At 39.6% G+C, this 20808-nt stretch overlaps 2 protein-coding genes across 2 annotated transcripts; both read left to right on the forward strand.

Annotated features, from left to right (window-relative positions):
- The first annotated feature begins 1198 nt into the window (after positions 1 to 1198).
- LOC138632971 (cyclic nucleotide-gated cation channel-like) lies at positions 1199 to 16536 on the forward strand. The gene is given in 12 exon segments (XM_069718913.1): positions 1199 to 1258; positions 1664 to 1753; positions 3320 to 3430; positions 4535 to 4677; positions 4712 to 4745; positions 4820 to 4930; positions 11932 to 12038; positions 12197 to 12684; positions 12803 to 13081; positions 14778 to 14876; positions 15424 to 15801; positions 15945 to 16536. Coding segments are annotated over 11 exon segments (2025 nt in total). The 5' UTR covers positions 1199 to 1258; position 1664; the 3' UTR covers positions 16131 to 16536.
- Positions 16537 to 16945: 409 nt separating this feature from the next.
- LOC138632979 (calnexin-like) lies at positions 16946 to 19233 on the forward strand. The gene is made up of 5 exons (XM_069718924.1): positions 16946 to 16980; positions 17422 to 17493; positions 17942 to 18061; positions 18159 to 18261; positions 18770 to 19233. Exons 2-5 carry the CDS (start codon positions 17422 to 17424, stop codon positions 18859 to 18861), a joined length of 387 nt encoding a protein of 128 aa, XP_069575025.1. The 5' UTR covers positions 16946 to 16980; the 3' UTR covers positions 18862 to 19233.
- The last annotated feature ends 1575 nt before the right edge of the window (positions 19234 to 20808 follow it).

A 20808-nucleotide genomic window follows, 5' to 3' on the forward strand; every position in this document is an offset into this window, starting at 1 on the left:
AGCTCAAAATGGCCACCACGCCACGGGCATACCGATTGACGAAAACAAATTCTTTTAACAACTTTCACCCTAACCCTAATAATTCCTTGGATAACAATAGGGCTTTCGCACCGTCGGTGCTCGGGTCCTAATAAAAACAACAAATCAAGTTTTGAAATGGAGAAATGTTATTGCTTTATGAAAAATATTTGCTCATTTTGAATTTGACACCAGCAACACATCTCAAAAAAGTTTGGACAGGGGCATGTTTACCATTGTTTTGCATCACTTTTTTACAACACACTGTAATCATTTGGAAACTGAGGACACTAGTTGCTGGAGTGTTTCAATTGAAATGCTCTGCCATTCTTGCACATTTTAAACAGCGTCCCAACTATTTCGGAAACAGGGTTGTATATACTATGCCTTTTTAATATGAAATGTTTGTATTGCCACTAAAGATGCTTCAGCACTTACCTGTTAGACAGGGCTGTCTCGGGTGGGGCACCGTGATAAAAGTGACAATGATGTGAGTGCTTAAGTAGTCTATAATGTGTGACTGGTGAAGTAAGTCCATGCCATATGGCATCTTTTAACATTACATGACAAATTTGTGGTAAACCAATGACAAAACAACACAACTCAGAAATAATTGGGACAGGTCAAATACCTGCTATTTACCCAGAACAAGCTTTCATATTTTGTACGTGCATGTGTGCCTGTATGTGAGAGTATTAGGAGTAAATTGTGTTTCATTGATGCAAATGTACATTGTACATATATACAAAACAACCCATCAGATGATTCCCTGGCTCAATATGATGCTGTAATGGAAAATTTGAAAGGCATTTTTGATTCAAATGTATTTCCTGAAAGAGCTGAATCTTATTTCATCAGTGCAGGTGTGTGCATAAAAACACTTATCTTCCTTAGTAATCAGGAGAATAAATGGAGGCAAAGACACACTAGTAGATCAGAGGCCACTTCAAACAAGGTTCTTGAATTTAGATGAGCTTGCCAGTGAAAAGAAACACACACACACACACACACACACACACACACATTTGCAATTTAAAATTATGCTCTTTTTCGTGTTACGTGATTATCGGTTACATTTGTTCGCTGCATCCATCCACCTCGTCATATCGTCTGACATTTGTGATTAATGGCTTGAGAATTTAGAGAAATACATTAAAAAAAAATTTTTTTAAATTTTAAATAGATGGGATGCAATGAACTGAACTGATTGACCAGCTGAACACATCAGGAAATTTATCAGGTTTGTTGGCTTGAACACCTATCTTTCCCTCTCCATTTTATGATTTGTTGTCATAACCATTATATGGTTTGTTGCTATGCCATCTGGTTTCTGTGGTGATGCAGGATGACCTTGTACTGGATAACCTTCGTTTTCTGACTGTGGGTCTTTGTGTATGTGCTGGTTAGTGAGATGAGTGTTTTTAGTTGTTTTTTTTCCAGTCTATGTAAATGCCTGTATGTGCCTGTCTCTTTACTCGAACAGTATGTGGTAGTGCGTACTTTATATTTACCCAATGTGTAAATATAGTGTGATATCTGTAGTTTGGTATGTTGTTATGCATCTGTCTATTTGACTGTGTGTGTGGTATTTAGTTATTTCTGTAATAGACAAAATGAATTGAATCTGAAGTTGGTGTGTGTATAGTATGACAGGTCCAGCGCAGGATTCCCACAGGCTGTCCGTGAAAACATGGACAGAGGAGGAGAGTGACCGAGCTGACAGCATCCTTAGCAGGTACACACACAGACACACACGTATGTGGAGTGTTGATGTCTCTCAAGTGTATCTTGAACTATGAATACTGGCAGTTTCAGAATACTAATCTATTGTTTGCAATAGTATAAGAGAATACATACAAATAGCCAAACACTGTTAAGGAAAGACAGAGCTTAAGTGATTACAGTCAGAGCCTGCTATTAAGGCTTTGCTTAACTTTGAATGATATTACACAATGGTAAAAGTCTTTTTAATTGTGCATTATTAATTTAATTTAATATGTTACAATCGTGTCTAAATAAAAGACACATATTTGCTATTGCATTTAAAATATTTACACATTGTTTTTAAGGCTGCACCAATTGAGATTTTGATATTCAAATTACAATCTCAAAGACCTATGGTGATAAGCAGTAATTACAGATGTGTTTTTCAAATTGTCAAAGACTGAGACCATGTAGCAACTCCTGTTGCATTAGCGCCACCTAACCTCTCTGGTGGAACAACAACTGTGAAAACAAGTCTCCATCTGGGCTACACTAGTGAGCGTTGTCAAGAACAACTACTTTGTTTAATTTATAATACTTCAAATGCAAGGGCTTTTATCAGTGGACCACAGACTTAATCACCATTGTGTTACTTAATTCAGCAATAGATAGTGACTTCACAGGCATTTTGTAATTTAAAATTCATGCATTTATAGGCCACCACTGCATCTCACTAACTTTATACCCTCTATCCCATAGTTCTGTTTATTTTATTAGTTGCCTCTGCAATTCTCCTTGCTTGCATAGTTGTTGTTTTTTGTTGTTTTTTACATATCTGGCCCTGGAGCTGCATGTTTCTGGTCTGCAGTTCCTGGCCCCACCATCATTTATTGTAACTTTTATCTCCATACTGTTCTTTTTCTTCTCCCACTCCTCTCAACCCAACCGGTTGAGGCATATGTCCTGGTTCTGTTAAAGGTTCCTTCCTTTCAGCTATCAGAAGCTTTCCTTCTGTTAAAAAAAAATAAAAAAATAAAGTTTTTCCTTCCTACTGTGAAATTATTTCTTCCAGTTTAAGGGGAGCTTTTTTATTCCAGCTATTGCTTGTCAGAATTCTTGAATTGTTGGGTTTCTCACTATAATGTTCTAAGGTTCACTTGTAATGACTATTATTTGAAACACCTTGAGATAGCTTGTGTTGGGATTTGGTACTATATAAATTAACTAATTTGACAAATTTAAAATGAGATTGTTACTTTAACTATGGAAAAATGACTATGTATAGATATAGGTGTTTGTACTAACAAACCTATAAATAAAATCACAACTCAAGATATTTGCTCATCACTCCCCAAACTTCTGTGTAATCCCATCTACGGGGAGTGATGATTCAGAGCCTTGACAGCAAACTCGAACTATATTCTGCCGTTGAAATAAACATTTCAAATGTGGTGTCAGACTGAAATCTGTTCAAAAGTTTCACCCATTATCTCCAAATGAAGACATTGCAGTCTTCCGTAAATGTGTTTTGTAGGTGTTGTAGATATGATTTGCTTAATTATTCTTTTTATGTATGTTTTTGTGTGTGAATGTGTAGAGGACAGTCAATGTGTGATGACACTTCTTCAGAACTACAGAGAATGGCAGCCATTGACAGAAAAGATATTCATTCCCAGAACTCCTTTCGTGGGCGAGGTGCTTTGTCCAGGTATGACATTAGCCAGACATTCAGAAGCATTTAAGGAAATTTATTTAGTTCTTGAAAGGGATTATGTCAATTGTAGGGGTCCTACTGATGTTTTTCACGTTGTCTTAGATTCCGAATATGACCACCGGTACCGCAGGGTGGGTTAATTCCACTTAGAATTTGGATAGAACAACCACGGCTCCACAAGTGACAGAAAGCAAATGGGTCGAGGCAAAGGATTCCCCCAAGATTACAAAGTTTATTTAAACAACTTTTAGAATATAACTGAAAAATAAAAAGCAATTTATTAAATCAACTACAATTATAAAAATACTATCCAATGTGCTTTAAAACATAAGCGGAGTACTACTGGTGACTAGGCCGCAGCTGTAGGCAGTAAAAGGGGGGAAGGGTGGAAACGGACTCTGGGACAGGGCCCTCACCAGCTCCTGTGCGCTACACACTCACGTCAAACAATACAAAATGATAACCAAAAACATGGAAATACTGAAAGGATGTGTAAAATAAAAAGAGAAAATACCATCAACCACATAACTGAGAATGTGAGGAGCAGGTGACAGACCCAGTCACCAGACCCACCACCATCTGGGCGGCCACGCCACTGCCAGCCCCAAGCACTCCTAAAAGGAAACAAGAGAATCAAACTTAACGCAAATACAATTTTATGGAAAGTAATATTTTTGGGGAAAATACCAAAAACAGTTTAGTTAAAAGACAGGAAACTAACACCAACAATGGTCATCTAACTAAACAACACCACAGAAATAAAGAAACACAAAACAGGATCAAAACAGTAACAAAACAAAACAGCAGTGGCTTTCAGTTCTCGCCTGAATATTGTGGCTCCTCCATCTGGGCAGGCTCACACCTGAATTGGACCTCCCTGAGGAGCTGGATCTGGGGTACAAACAAACAAGCGATTACCAATAGCAGCATAATTTTACTTACAAACTGAACCTAAAAACACCTACCAGATCACTGTGGGTCCTCAATGCAGCACTGACACCAAAAGGGACATTTTGTCATTCTGTACAGCTTTTATACTCTGATGTTACACTGTACCAATTTCAGGTGTAATCATGCTTTTTGTCTTTTTATCTTCAGAATAGTTAGTATGGTAATGACTTTGAGAGAATGGGCTCAGAAGAGTTTGGCTGAGGAGACGGAACGACCAGATTCCTTTTTGGAGCGTTTCAGAGGCCCTGCTAACATGGATATACAGGCTCCACCCAGCAGGTTCGGCCACAGTCACACAGTTTCTGATACAGAGAATGAAATCAGATGCTCCAGACGCACGTAAGGAAAAAATATAAACGCCCTAAATGCACAAGCATTGAAACATCAACTTATACTCACATGTAAATCTCTGTCTTCTTTTCCCTCTGTCAGGAGGAAGAAGTGTAACGTTGCGGTGTTATCCCCAACTGATGATGCGTACTACTACTGGCTGATGGTGATTGGTACTGCAGTCTTTTATAACTGGACCCTACTCGTTGTCAGGTTGGGAACTATTATTGTAACAATGCCAGTAACCATTGGTGTAGTACAAAATCCTGTGTACTGTACACTACCAGTCTCTTTGGGTCCCTTTTCTCTTTTGATCCCTTTCTTTCCTAAATCTTTTGAAAACTTTTAACATATAATTGGGCCATCATCTGTTCGCATGAATCTATAGTAGTTATCAGGATAATCACTATGAGGAACTCTTCATACCACATTTAAACTACTCATGTTTTAAATGTCACCATATTTCAACCCTCCTTTCGCAACAAACTAGCCTACTTTACTATGGTAAAATGACGTTGGCTTGGAGTTTCAAACTTAAGAAAAAACTATTGTCTTCCTATTCATTTATTCACCATTTCAAAGGTATAAAAGATTTTACTGAAGCTGTTTTACAAGGAAAAATGAAAAGACAAAATGAATCAGCTTTCCAATACACATTACATTGAACTACTTGTATGTTCAATTTGAGTAAATATATCTGTAGTAGTATCCAAGCCCACAGTTTAGTCATTCAAATGTACATAGGCCTAAAAGCAAAATAATTAAAACTTTATACAAGCTGAAAAACAACTTTTTTTACTAGCTCGCTAAGCTTAGGCTAATATGATCGGTTTTGTGAAGTAAGTCTCACTTCAAACTTTGATTTGTATTTGAGTCTGACACATGATGTTGATGTTGTAGTTCATTCCCTAGTAAATGGCCACTCACAGGTCTTCTTGTTAGCAAAATCATTGATAACATCTTAAAAATCCTCTTTTCTTGGCTTTCATTGGAGAGAAGTGCAACGATTTTCAGTCTATCCTGGGACATTGTTGATCTCAGGTAGTTTTTCACCAGCTTCAACTTACTGAAAAACCGTTCACCCTCAGCAACACTCACAAGCAGTGTACAGAAAATCTTCGATGCAATACAAACTTCTCCAAAAATGCTCTGTAGCTGCATAGATGGCATTAAGGGGCTCAAGAAGGGAAAGAGTGTAGAAATGTGTCACCATATATTGTGCTCTGGTGCAGCATTTCATTTTCAAATTCAAATGAGATCCTTGTAGTATCTTGACATATGTGGCATGTTGAATATATTTGATCTTTAGTCATATCTGTCAGCTTGAGAATGGGTGGAAATGTTTTGCATATGGCTTCTGTGGTCTGGAACCTTGCACTCAAGTCACTAATAATATAATTGTGACAAGCATCTTTGCCTTCACTGCAGATTCCCTCAGCACGAACGACAACACTTTCGGGCACAGTTCACAAAGGTGTTTATTTCCCCACCACCCCTATCTCACAGGTCAGTGTGCTATCCTGTCAAGTCTACGCGTCACACGTCTCAGGTCTCAGGTCTGCAGCCAGCCTGCTGCTCAGTCTCTCCAGGAGTGCGGACCCGTCTGGTGTCCTGCTACTTGGTTTTAAGGAGGAAGAGAGGGACAATCAGGGATTCGATTCAGCTGGGCTAATTAAGCCTCTTCCAGGCACCGTTCCCTGAATCACTCCCCCAATCAGTCCCTCCTGCAGCTGAGCCAAACCACGCCCCATCACCACAATAATTCATTGCAACAAAAAATGTGTTGTTTCTGAATATATTTTCTGTGCTCTCCTCAGTTGCATCGTCTCGTGTCATCTCATCTGGCATGCATTTCCTTCTCCACTCTCATCTCTCCTCCTTTTGAAATTGAGCAGGGATTTCCATTGCTTGTGCCACGACGGAGGCCTCAGCAAGCAGGGAGACCCATTCTTTACCAATAGCCTGCATTTGTTCTTGAAGTAACTTGATATCTGCAGCCTCAATGTTAAGAGAAATATCTCCAGCCCGAAGAGTCAGGTTTCGATTCTCAATGCTCTGTTGGACCTTTACCCACACCGTGAGAAGGACAACTGCATCAAAGGCCTTGAAATAGTTCTTCAGACAATTTGCCTCAGACTTTGCTTCACTTGTAAGATTGTATGTGGTTAACATGCATTCTACTGCATCAATGATCAAGGTGAGTCGCCACAACTCATACAGCAGCAATGCGGGCACACCATAGAGTGTCAGAGAACAATGAAGAAAGCATCCTATCACTCTGGACAAGCACTGAAGAGACTGACAAGACAATTAACGGAGCCAAAAAACTCTGCTGCATGCAGAGTACATAGCAATTGGATTGGCTTTTAAAATCTGAACTCTTTCAGGGTGGACTAAACCATTGTATGCTGTTTGCAGGGGGGTGAGAGGAGGCTGAGGGATTGTTCACTTTTGGTCCACTAATTTCTTCAAAAAATGTACTAAAAAGGTAGTCAGTCCCAACCAGCAGGTGTCACTCCTCATATTGTTGCTGCCTTAGACTGGAGTTGATTGTTGGGCACATGGCGCATTTGCTTGGCAGCACCGACGGAGACACACTTCTTCTTTGTAACAAGCCGGGTTAGCACAGGTTACTTCATGTACTGGCTCTTCGGCTAACCCAGCTCCTCGTTACCAATTGGCACCAGAACATCTCTTCTGTGGACCTTTGTTCAGCAAGCTAAACTGTAGGAAGACTTAATGGAGTCTTTCTGCATTCTCCCACCATGAACGTCATAGTAAGTGGATATACTGCAGTTTTTCGGCGGAACTGTGCCGTGTTTCTGGCTAATGCTCGTTGAAGCTAACTGACTGTGCTTTGAAGTACTGGAGCACATGTGCCACGTTTCGCCGATGTTGGATTTATGTGCTATACATCATGGGATTCTTCATACAACGTGAAAGATTAAAGTCAGCATTAAAAATCCAAAAAAAACATGCACCTCAGGTCAGGTTACCTGGCGCCGCGCTAGTGGCAGCCTGCTGCAGCAGCTCCCCCGAGAGCCCCCCTGCTGTAGTGAAGAAATTTCCCCTCGGGGATTAATAAAGTGTATAAAATAAAAAAACTGTTTAAAAAAAGACACTCATAGATGCCATTTGCATTCACTTTGGATTAAAGGACAATTGAAAACTTTTTCTCCGTATCACAAAAAGGCATCCCATCCTGACGTACAGACAGCCAACTCTGATTCTGATACGGACATTGTATTGCTCACAATTCGCTCTATTCCTCAGCGTGTTACTTCTGACCTTGAACTGCAGGTGCAGTACCTACAAGCAGAGATTGACTTGCGTGAATGTCTACATGACTCTCTGAACCTACAGCGCAACAATACTTAAGCACTTGGATGAGAAAAATAAAAGTGAAACTAATATTCCAGCAGCCCAACCATCACCTCAAACCCCCATCGCCACATCAACCCCACCTAATGTGATTAAAGTGCAACTTCCATCTCCAGAATCAAAATCATACTCTGGAGCTCCGGATGAACACCCTGGCACTTTTCTGCACCGTCACTGACTCGAACAAAGCAACACAACAAGAGTGCTAAAGTGGAGCCCCCTGTGGTTGCTGGTGATGGTAAAGTTCACCCCTGTCACTAATTACAGATCCTAACTGAACCTGACAGATGTTCAGATATTGACTGAACTACCACATTTCCTTGCTAAGGAGCCCAGCAAATGGTTTAAAGCACAGTTCACATTTTCATTCACAATTCTGCCAGCTTTTCAACCAAGAGTTCAACCAAAAACGAGTCCCGAGAGCCATTCTTGACCATGCACAAGCACCGGATGAACCCTTCCCAACATCTGTGGCCCACATGCTGAGTGAATTTAATAAGTTAAAGAGCCTCCCACCCGAGCAACAACAAATTGAGTTGAAATGTAAGCATTAGCTGGAAAAATACAGAGTTGCCCTTTATGGTACACTTATCTTGCTGCTACGGGCTCACGAGCGACATGCACTCCTGGGACCTGACAGTCGCAAGAAATCCCCCACCTTGGACATACTACTGTGGCTGAACACAATTGACACAGGAGATGCAAAGCCCATCAATCTTGCCCTGTACTGTACATCTCCAGCAAAAAAACATTTCATTGAGGAGCAGGTAAAACAAATGTTGCAAGACGGCATCATTGAGTCATCCACTAGTCCATGGGCTGCCCCACTTGTGATTGTTAACAGGCCCGGTGTTGATCCAAGATTCTGTGTGGACTTTAGAGGTTTGAATCAGGTCACACTAAAACACTCATACCCCCTACCTTGTTGATGGGAAAAAAAAGGATTTGTCTCTTCCTCTTGTTTGCATTGTGGCTCCGGAAAGTCTCTTTGTCAAGCAGGCTCTGAAAAGTTTCCTTTGTTTTCTGTCTTATTTGCAAGTGATTCACTTGACTTTCTGGTGAGAGGCCAGTTCATCACTACATTGGACTTAGGCAGGTGTTATTGGCAGGTGGCTGTTGCAGAGGAGTTCATACCAAAAACACCTTTTGTATCACATTGTGGACTTTTTCAGTTCCGTGTTCTCCCCTTTGGCCTCTGCAATGCACTAGCTACATTTCAGAGACTCATGAACTGAGTCCTTGTGGGCCCGGTCTTCAAAATATGCACTGTGTATCTGGATGACATTGTTGTTGCCTCCCCCACCTTTGAGCAACCTCTGGCTGATCTGGAGGAAGTACTCAAGAGACTGAGAGCTGCAGGTCTGTCTTGGACACTTAAGAAATGTCAGTTCTGCCTGAGTGAGCTCACTTTTCTCTGCTACCGTGTCATACCCACAGGCATAAAACCGGATTCAGACAAAATAAAACTGTAATTAATTCAAAACTCTATCTACTGTGAAACAAGTCAGACAAGTTCCTCGGTCTGACTGGCTATTATCAATACTTTGTCCAGCATTATGCACGTCATGCTGAACCCCTCCATATGCTCAGCAGGAAAGACACTCCTTTCCAATGGGATGACAAATGTCAGGAAGCCATGGATGTTTTGAAAATACACATCACATCAGTACCTATTTTGGGGTTCACTGATTTTTCATGCCCATTTTTCATTCATGCTGATGGTTGTGACCTCGGCCTAGGAGCCGCTTTAATGCAGAAAGATGAGCGAGGTTGAGAGGTTGTTGTTACATATGCAATTTACTCCTTGTACAAAGCTGAAAGGTTATATTCAACCCCTGAGAAAGAGTGTTTGGGAGTCATTTTGGATCTTAAAGCCTTTAGACCTTATGTTGAAGGCCTCCACGTGAGTATCTTCACAGACCACAGCAGTCTAAGTGGGTTAATGTCCTGCCCTAACCCTTGTGGCAGGCTGGCCCGATGGTCACTGACTTTAAGATTTTGACGTTGACATTGTACACAAGCCTGGCATGCTGAGACTCAGGTTTTTCTGGCCCAACATTGCAGCCAATGTTAAGCTGTATGGCACTTGTTTTTTCTGCCAACTCACCAAACCAAGCAACAGAAAGCCAGCTGGTCTCATGGTTCCTATCTCACCTCAGACACCGTGGGAATACACAGGTATGGATTTTGTCGGTCCTCTACCCCGCACTTCATCTGGAACTGCTTACTTTGTGGTCTTTGTCGACTACTTCTCCAAGTGGATGGAAGTAGGTGCAGTGAGAGAAGCACTGGCTCGGGTTGCTGCTAACATGTCTGTCAGCGAGATATTTGCTAGACATGGGACACCTACTTGCCTCATCTCAGACAGGGGTTCACCTTCTAACCTCGAGAAGATGGCGCCGTGCTATTGGCAGCCTGTTGTAGCAGCTCCTGTGTGCGTTTTAGTTAGTTTTAAGACTTTTCCACTTTGTCTCTCTTCTGAGTTGTTTTGTTTTCTTTAACGTTTTGTTAAGCGACGGTCAGGCAATGGATCGTAACTTTTTTTTTCCTATTTTTTGTTAGATTTTCTGTTACTTTTTTCCCTGCTTGTAACAGAGAGCCATGCACAGTGGACTGGTGCCTTTGTTTACTCGTGCGACCAGCTGATCGCGCTGAGTAAAACTCTGCTGTCCTATTATGTACCAATAAAGCCGAACAGTGGAGAACCTTCTAATTCTTGCTTGTGTCGACTGCCGACCAGCTACTCCAGAGCCTGAGCAATGTAGCTTGCGAGCTCTCCGGTTAACCTAGCCCCCAGTTACAACATGTCACCAAAACATACATACATTTGATAATACAAAATTTTATATTGTCATGTGTGAAATGCGAACATTGTTTCTCATAGTCACAAACACACCCAGAGTTATTAGGTGTGTGGCTCAGATGTTAGAGCACATTGCTCACTAATCAGAGGGTAGGTGGTTCAATCCCCAGCTCCTCCTTTCCACATGCCTAAGTGTCCTTTGGCTAGACACTGAACCCCAAGTTGCTCCCAATGGTGTATGTGAATGTATTCCTAATGGCGAGCACCTTGTACGGTGGCTCATATTAATTGGTGAATGGGAAACAGTGTAAAACTGCTTTGAGACCGCTATGGTGATAAAGCACTATACAAGTGCAGACCATTTATCAACTCTGCAGTTTCCCTGGCCATTATTTAGCTGTTTTGGTGCCTTTTAGCTTATCGTTTTGTTTATACGGCTCATATTGTTTTGGAAAAATATAAAAAGTTTTTATAAATCTCGTTAATAATAGCAGCTGTTTTTAGAAAGCATGCCCTTATAAACCCACTGTCTGCCACCTGCCTGGTATGAAATAGCAGACAGACCAAGTTACTGGCTTATGAACATTATGCAGCATTATCACCTAAAAAGTCTTGTATTTGACTTGTAAATTGGTAAATCCCCAAAAATGAGCTAAATGGAAAGTGAATATTGAATTTACATTCATTATCAATTAATCAATGTGAAGGTTGCTACTTGTCTGCTGGATGTGTGAATAGGCAGCTGTTTACTAACAAGTGGAATATCTTCAATAAAACAGACACTTGCCCCAAAAGTGGTGTGTGTGTCCGTTTCCTTTATGGTAGCACAAGCCCCCTTTTTCATTGATTCTCGTGGAAAAAATATTATTACTTTTTATGATTTTTGAGAGAAAGCCTCAACATTCAGCAATAATTGTGGACTCCGTTATAATATACTAATATCCCCTCTGAAACCACTGTTATGGCAACAACCATGCTCAAAAAAGGATGTTGCTGTGATTTGCTTCGCTCAGCGCATGTCTTTCTGTAGGGCCTGTTTTGACGAGCTCCAGATGAGGAATGTGCTGGTGTGGCTTGTGCTGGACTATGTCTGTGATGGAGTCTATATCCTGGATATTGCTGTTCGCCTCCACACAGGTGATCACAAAATTTTCCATTCTTGCATTGACAATTTTTTTTTTAACATCAATATATTCTGATTGTCACAATTCATGTATATGTGATTATGTTTCAATGCATATTGTGAAAATGTCTAGAATTAGGGCATTGTATTTATATTTATTATGTATGTGAAGGTTTCTTGGATCAAGGCTTGATGGTGAGAGATGTGCGCCGTCTAAGAGAAGCCTACATTCAAATGTTACAGTGTAAACTTGACATCTCCTCTATCCTTCCAACTGACCTCCTGTACCTTCGCGTTGGGATCAGCTACACTCCTCTCCTCCGATTCAACCGGCTGCTGCGCTTGCCACGTCTGTTTGAGTTTTTTGAACGTACAGAAACACGAACAGGCTACCCAAACGCTTTCCGCATCTGTAAGCTGGTTCTGTACATCCTCGTCATCATCCATTGGAATGCCTGTGGATACTACAGCTTCTCCAAAGTCCTGGGTCTGGGCTCTGACTCTTGGGTTTATCCTAATGCATCTGACCCTGAGTTTGGCTCCCTGACCAGAAGTTACATATACTGTCTTTACTGGTCTACCCTGACACTGACCACCATTGGAGAGACACCACCCCCTGTTAGAGATGAGGAATATCTGTTCTTGATTTTTGACTTTCTGGTAAGTTCATAGCAACATAGCTGATGTTATCTCACTTGGGTGACAGATCAAAGTCTTGCACCATGTGGATCCCACTTGTTCCAGTCTATTAAAATTACTACTTGTATATCTCTCCCAGGTTGGGGTTCTGATTTTTGCCTCCATTGTGGGTAATGTTGGATCCATGATCTCCAATATGAATGCAACAAGAGCAACCTTTCAAACCCGTGTAGATGCACTCAAACACTACATGCACTTCAGACATGTCAGCAAGGTGCTGGAGCAGCGCGTCATTCGCTGGTTTGACTACCTCTGGACTAATCAGAAGACAGTAGATGAACAGGAAGTGCTGAGGAACCTGCCTAATAAACTGAGAGCAGAGATTGCTATTAATGTTCACCTGGACACACTGAAGAAGGTAAAGGCGCTTAAATCCATTGACATCTGTTTTCCCTTTAACTATGAAAAAGCTGTGTATTTGTAAGGTGACTATTATCAAAAGATCCACATCTTTTACAAACCCATTTCCAAGAAAGTTGGGACACTCTGTAAATAAAAACAGAATATGATGATTTGCAAATCACATAAACCGATATTTAATTGATAACAGACCAAAGACAACATAGCAAATGTTTAAACTGAGAGATGTTATTGTTTTATGAATAATATGTGCTCATTTTGAATTTGTCAACAAAAGACTGGACAACTTGTGTATAGCTAAAAAACAACAACTGGTGGAACATCTCAAAAACTAATTAGGTAAATTGGCAAGAGATCAGTAACATGATTGGGTATAAAACGAGCATCCAGAGGCAGAGGTTTACCCATGCCTCTCTGTGTGGGAAAATATTGCAACAATTTAAGAATAATGTTCCTCAACGTAAAATTGCAAAGAATTTGGGGATTTCATCATCTATGGTATATGATATCATTAAAGGATTCAGAGAATCCAGAGAAATCAAGGGACAAAGATAGGAATCAATATTGGATGGCCATGATCTTCAGGCCCTTAGGCAGCACTGCATTGAAAACAAACACAATTCTGCAAAAACTTCTGATAACCACTGTCTATGAACACAGTTCATCGCTGCATTCACAAATACAGGTTAAAACTCCATAATACAAAGAAAAAAACATATATAAACATTATCCAGAAACACCGCCGCCTTCTCTGGGCCCAAGCTCATTTAAGATAGACTGAGGTGAAGTGGAAAACTGTCCTGTGGTCTGACATAAAAATTCAAGCTTTTTGGGGGAAATCATGGATGCTGCATCCTCCGGACTAAAGAAGAGATACACCATCCAGCTTTTACTCAGCGTTCATTTAAAAAGCCAGCAACCGGTACATGGCATGGGTAGCTTGCACATATGGCACGGGGTCATGAATGCTGAATAAAATATACAGGTTTTGGAGCAGCATATGCTGCCATCCAGTCTTTTTTAGGGAAGGTCTTTCTTATTTTAGCAAAACAATGCCAAACACATTCTGTAAATATTTTAACTGCATGGCTCTCTAGTAGAAGAGTCCAGGTGCGAACTGGCCTGCCTGCAGTCCAGACCTGTCTCCCATTTAAAAAAATTGGCACATCATGAAATGAAAAATACGACAAAGGAGACCTGAACTGTTGAGCAGCTGAAATACTATATCAAGCCAGAATTGGCCAATATTTAATTTTCAAAACTCCAGAAACTGATCTCCTCAGTTCCCAAATGTATACAGAGTGTTATGAAAAGAAGTGAAGCAAAACATTGGTGAACATGCCCCTGCCCTAACTTTTCTGAGATGTGTTGCTGGCATCAAATTCAAAATAAGCATATACTGTATTTTTCATGAAACAGCATCATTTCTCAGTTTGATATGTTGTCTTTGTTCTATCTGCAATCAAAAAAGGGTTCATGTGATTTGCAAATCCTCGCATTCTGTTTTCATTTACATTTTAAACAGCATCCCAACTTTTTGGGTAATGGGGTTGTAAATCATATTGTTCTAGTGTGCCAGGAGTTTGAATATGTTTTGAGGTTTTTTTACTGCAAAATTCAGTTTTCCCTTTTTACATTACATGCAAGCTCCTCAAGAGTTATGTTTGTGTCTGTAAATCTGGGTGTGGACATAGGTACGTATTTTCCAGGACTGTGAGGCAGGCCTCCTTGTAGAATTGGTGCTAAAACTTCGACCACAGGTTTTCAGTCCTGGAGACTACATTTGTAGAAAGGTTTGTATAACTTTTTCTGGTGCTTTTGAAAATAATATATCATTAGATGCTACCGCTCTTGCACTGTCATGGATGTATGGGTTGTTATAACATAGCTGTCTATTTATTCTAATAAAAAGCTAATCACCCAACACATACAACAACAACATTGCATCTGCTTTCAGTTGAAAGCAGATGCAATGTTGTTGTTGTATGTGTTGGTGATTATTATGGGCAACATAGTTATGTTGCCCATAATATGTTAAGGAAGGAAATATTATGAAACTATTTACTGTATCATGTGATATGTGTCCCTCTGCACAAGGACGATGCAAACAAAACTTGGACCCAGTCATAAAGAAATTGCTCCAAAATCCTACTACTGATTGCAAACTTACTTTATTACTTTATACTTTATTTAATCAAGACGTTTCTTGTTTTTCTTAGGCCTAATACTACGAGTGCTATATTGTACCTGGACCTACCTAGTTTTCAGTTTTAATTTTATTGTTAAAAGGATAATATTGTTGTTAAAAGTACTGATATATATTTTGTCTTTTCTTTCAAGGGAGATGTGGGTAAGGAGATGTATATAATTAAAGATGGCCATCTGGCGGTGGTGGGGGAGGATGGAGTTACCCAGTTTGCAGTTCTGACTGCAGGAAGCTGCTTCGGAGAAATCAGCATCCTGAACATCAGCGGCAGCAAGATGGGAAACAGACGTACGGCTAATATTCGGAGTCTAGGATACTCTGACCTGTTCTGTCTTTCTAAACATGACCTGATGGAGGCACTTCAGGAGTTTCCCCATGCCAGGGCCCAGCTGGAGCATAGGGGCCGGGATATCCTACAGAAGGAGGGGCTTCTGGAAGAAATGAATTTGTCTGCAGGGGAGGAGTTGGACGAGAAGGTGGAGAGGTTGGAAACCAGTCTGGATCGACTGCAGGTCAATACTTTCCATTATTGCAGCTGCTGGTTCTGCTACTATGTCAACTATCACATTTTTTGCATCTTTTGTTTTTAGTTGTGAAAAATGTTAATTATTTGCAGAACTAAAATTATGACTGACGACAGTAATATTACTTTCAGACATGTTTGGCCCGACTGCAAAGCGAGTTCAACTCTTCCCAGCTTCGACTGAAGCAGCGAATCACGGCCCTTGAACAAAACATGAACACAGTAGCCTCTGGCAGTGGCTTCCTGTCTGACGCTGATGGCAATGAGAGCATTTCTGGAGGTGATGGTGTGCGAAGTGAAATTAACATTCGGCTCTGATGAACATTATCATTTTATTTTTGTTGCTTTCATTAGTCATTTGACTACTATGTACAGACAAATTCTTCTAACATGTAGTTGTATTTGATTTGGAAGCTTTTGTAATGTCTTTTTTTCCGTACACGGCAAGGGCACTATTTTTGTACTTAGTGCAGTGCAGATACAAGCACATTGGCATTTTGGTGCAGCGCAAGTTTTTTTTTTTTCTGTGCTAGCACTGATTTGCAATTTTCTGTGAAGATAAAGGTAAAGATGTGCCTGTGCAGTGTAATTTTGGTGTCAACTTTTAGGTGAAGTTGCACTTGTGCCTGCACCACCTCAAAGTAGGTCTAAGTGCAGTGCAGCCGGTGGATTACTTTTTATGTGGCTTTAGTGGGCAACAATGCACATAAACAGACCTATCCAAAATTCCATAGGCAGGTTTGGTGGTTGTTCTAAATAATAATCCCACCAACATATATAATTAAAACAAGACTTTTGAATTCAACCTTCCAATTTGGTTATTCATTAAGAAAAAAAAAAGCTGACTGTTATGTCAGTGTCATTAAAAGTTCCATTTATCATAATATTTATCATTATTGAAATCCTAAAACTATAATCTAACCATAACATGAATTATTTACTAAGAATATGAAGAATGATAAAAGTTGAATGCAACTGGCTCGCTAACTGTGAAAGGCGTATGAGAGTGTGTGTATGTGCATGCTGCCCTTATAATGTGGTAACTGTATAACTGCAGTCATGTCAGCAAGTGACTTAAGACCAAAGTCCAACATCACATGACTGAAGATTTCAGGAAGTGGCTTTTAAGGAACTCCAGAAAACTGACAACAATCCTTGTGTTAGAAAGGTAAAAACATCTGCTTTGGTCTCTTCTTTCTTTTAGTCTAATGTATTTTTATCTTCTCTTGTGTCTGACTCTGCTTCCCTTAATACACACTTCTTCATTCTTTTCCTGCTTCTAATTTAATTTTCTTTTTTTTAGAAAACTGCCTCTTCTCCTCTTTGACTCTCTCCTTTTGTCTTTAATGTTTCTGTCCCTGTCTGATCATTGCAGTCATACAATTTATATATATATATATATATATGTATAATAGAAGGAGTGGTTGCAATAGAAATGTGTTTACCTCATTCAGGATCTTTGAATATGTTCTTACCTGATTATGTTTGGTGCGTGCATGTGGACAGGTGGAGGACACTCATTGTTACAATGTGAATGTTGACATTTTGCATATGGTTGTTTAAACTGATATTAAATTCATGTATGTACATACAATCATGTGTTTCATAGATGGAGAACAGCTTTGTGTTTCTGTGCATGATGCTTGTAGCCAGTGTGACATTGGTGTCTGCTGAAGCACTGGTAAGAGTTTTATTGCAATTTATTAGCGACAACTATTATTATTAACTGCGAGGGAAAATATGTTTTCATTTTCAAAAACACTTTAATGATGTTAATACTGTTGACATTAACAGAGACATAACATCATGTAATATGTTGACCATTTACCTACTATTACTTTTCCACTACTGTTGCCTCACAAAACATGTTTATGTCCATAACTTAATAATTCAAATATCTAATAGGACAAATATGTATGTAAACTACAACTTGAGAAATTAGCAGAGGCATACAACCTTTAGGTAGTAATTTTAGTTAAATTGGCACTGCAGTTTTGATCCTTAAGGTCCTGCCTCTTGTTTCTTGTTGACATAAATGTTTTCTTTATGTACAGTAAGGTGGTTAAATGATCTAGACTGTATTATTATATAACAAATGACATAGAAAAGTATCTGTGTTTATACTCTAGCCAGGTATCATAGAGAGCCTCGTTCTGGCCACCTCCCAGAGACCCTGGCTCTTGAGTGTCTATGTTTTTACGATTGGACTTCCCATCATTCTCTTCATAAGCTTCATGTGGCCTGACAAGGTATATTACAATTGTTATGTGAGAGTGTGGTTTGGTCCTCCAGACAAATAGGACAGCTTCAAAAAAAAAATTAATTGTGTGGTATGTTTGCATACAGCGGTTTGGGCCCGCTGACCAACCATATTACTATAAGAAATCTGATGATGCTCAACCAGACAATCCTGAGTTCTCACAGCTGAAAGATTCAGCGGATATCAAAGGTAATGTGTTATTTTTAAATGATGATTTGTAGTAATTGTGGAGATAAAACAATACTAGTTGTCCTACTCTTGCAAATGGCACAGATAAGCATTAGTTCGTTTTTGATCATAGTACCTCACACAAGACTAAAGTGAACAGATTTTAAAAAGGCACCTAATTATATTTAAATAACCAAGGGCCACATTTTGGAAAATGTTTCAGACATACATTGTATTATCAAAAAAAAAGTGCACAGCTCTAACTGTGAAATATCTAATAAAGAGGTTACACATCATGCAAAATATTGTACTATTAATCAACATCAAGCTATGTTTGGGCTAGTTTCAGGTTTGGTTTGGAATTTTTTGCTACAATGTCATGCAATACAAATTATTCAGAAACCTTTAAATTTCTACATATTACTTTGATGAATAAAACATTTTCTGGTCTATATCTATGATTACCTGTGAGCAGGTCATTGAAACTGTGTCTGACAAAACTTGACTGTGAGTTCTTGTGTGTGTTTAGGATTGCTGATCACTGAAACTACCTCAGGAAAGGAAGCCATACCAAGTCACAAGAGGATGCTAAACAAACACTTGAAATACAAGAAAATCTAAGAAATTAGATGTTCATCAAAGTATATGATATTGCCTCTTTAATTTTAAATACTTGTAATAAATGACTGAAATCTAACTACATCTGTGCAGTCAGGCTTTAGTAATTTACAAAAGCTAAAACATTTTTGATGTACCCATTAGGTATTTTAATACATAGAAACATAATCATAAACTGGGAAATGTATTGGCTGCTCTCACCTTCTGACATTATTTTAGAAATGAGGATTTTAATCCTGCAGTTATTCTTGAGCAGCCCAGAATTACGTTAAAGTGTGTAGATTTGCCCATCCACTAGAGCAACATTTCATGTTGGGAGGCAAGTAAATCACTGGACTTTCAACAAAATACCCATGTAGGAGACCAGTGTGCAATTAAGCAACATCAATTTGTTTAAATAAATATTTTTTTTAACCCTAACAAAGTAGCTTTGGTGCCGAAGTTGTTTTTGTGGCTAACCCTAACCACATGGTTTTGTTTCTCTTAATGTAACCATGGGCCCTGTTTTTGTATTGGCACAAAACTGGTCTAAGCACAGATTCAGACACATTTACATTTTGGTACAGTGCAAGGGACTTTTTTGAATTGCTATTTCCATGGCAACATGAACCAGGCTGCACCAAGATGGATGGAATGGCACAACAAGGAGTGTGTTTTTAAAGATACGGTTGTGTAGTGCAATTTTATGTCAGTTTTGAGGTTAAATTGCTCTTCCACTCAAACTAGGCCTGAATCTAGGTGCAGCGTGAACACAAGTCCAATATTTCTTTTTTCCCCAAAACCTAATGTATGTTTTTTTCATGCAAGGCAAACCGTGACACTGACACAGTATGTTGTAGTGCACTGGTGGGTGTATTACATGCTTTGGCATGATCCCAGTCCCAGGATAGAGCAATTGACCTGGAACATATTGACTGCTTGTGCGTTATCTGTTACTGCGTGCCATCATTTAATTTTGGCATCCATATTAACGGATCAGAGCAGCCACATTGCCTGCTGAGATGTGCGTCTCACCTGTGTGTCACGCCTTGCGTGTGCGTTGCATCCTTATAAAATAGAACTGACTATTTTTCACGTGACCCGTGCACGGTTCCCAGCTTAAATATTCAGGGAAACGAGCTGTGATTACATTTGTACTGTATGATCATCGCAAAAACCTAGTGTATGCTCAAACTACATCATGTAGTCACTTTACCAGGTGCGAGGCGAGGGTTTCCTTGCTGTGCTCTCTCCTTCCCTCCCTCTCTGTATTGCTCCTCTTTCCTTTTGTGAGTGTGTCTTGCTCCGTACGAGGATAAACACAACGTTGTGCTTGCTTTTTGCTTACAACTCATCAGTTGTCAGACCTCAAAATTACTATACTGATGGCCATTATTTAGGAGAAACTCATTGATGGTAGGACCTGCAGCCGCAGCGCCGCAACTGACAGGCTGGTGACATGCTGCAGGTGTGGATACACACATGCAAGCAAGCAGCTGCTAAAACATGCGTCAGAGGTACACACATGCCAAGCAGGCAGTGTGTTCCAGGTCTGTGTTATATGATACATACCATTGTTTCATCATCTCACTACACTTGGTCTTTTGTGTGAAATTGGTGCCACCAACTGTTGATGTAACTATTTGCATCAGTCATTTATAGCTAATAAAAATCTCAATTTGACGTAATATGTTTTAAAAAAAAATTATTTTAAGATTTCACGGTAACCTCAACATAATGTATTCACCATATACTTTGCACTATTTAAGTAAAATTTGCTTGATTCCTGTTCTCATCAATTGTAATTGATTTGGATGATCCTAGCATAAAATAAATGAAACATCTAGATTAACCATTAAAACTCAAATGACTTTTGATATTTTCTAAAGGAATACTTTTTTTTTTTTTTTTAGAAATACTCTTCTTTGGGTTCTTATTGAGAGTTAGATGAGAAGATTTATACCAATTTAT

This window comes from Brachyistius frenatus, unplaced genomic scaffold (genome assembly GCF_029030835.1).
Source record: "Brachyistius frenatus isolate BFR_SWC_R1_liver_20210118 unplaced genomic scaffold, ASM2903083v1 Contig_202, whole genome shotgun sequence".
NCBI lineage: Eukaryota > Metazoa > Chordata > Actinopteri > Embiotocidae > Brachyistius > Brachyistius frenatus.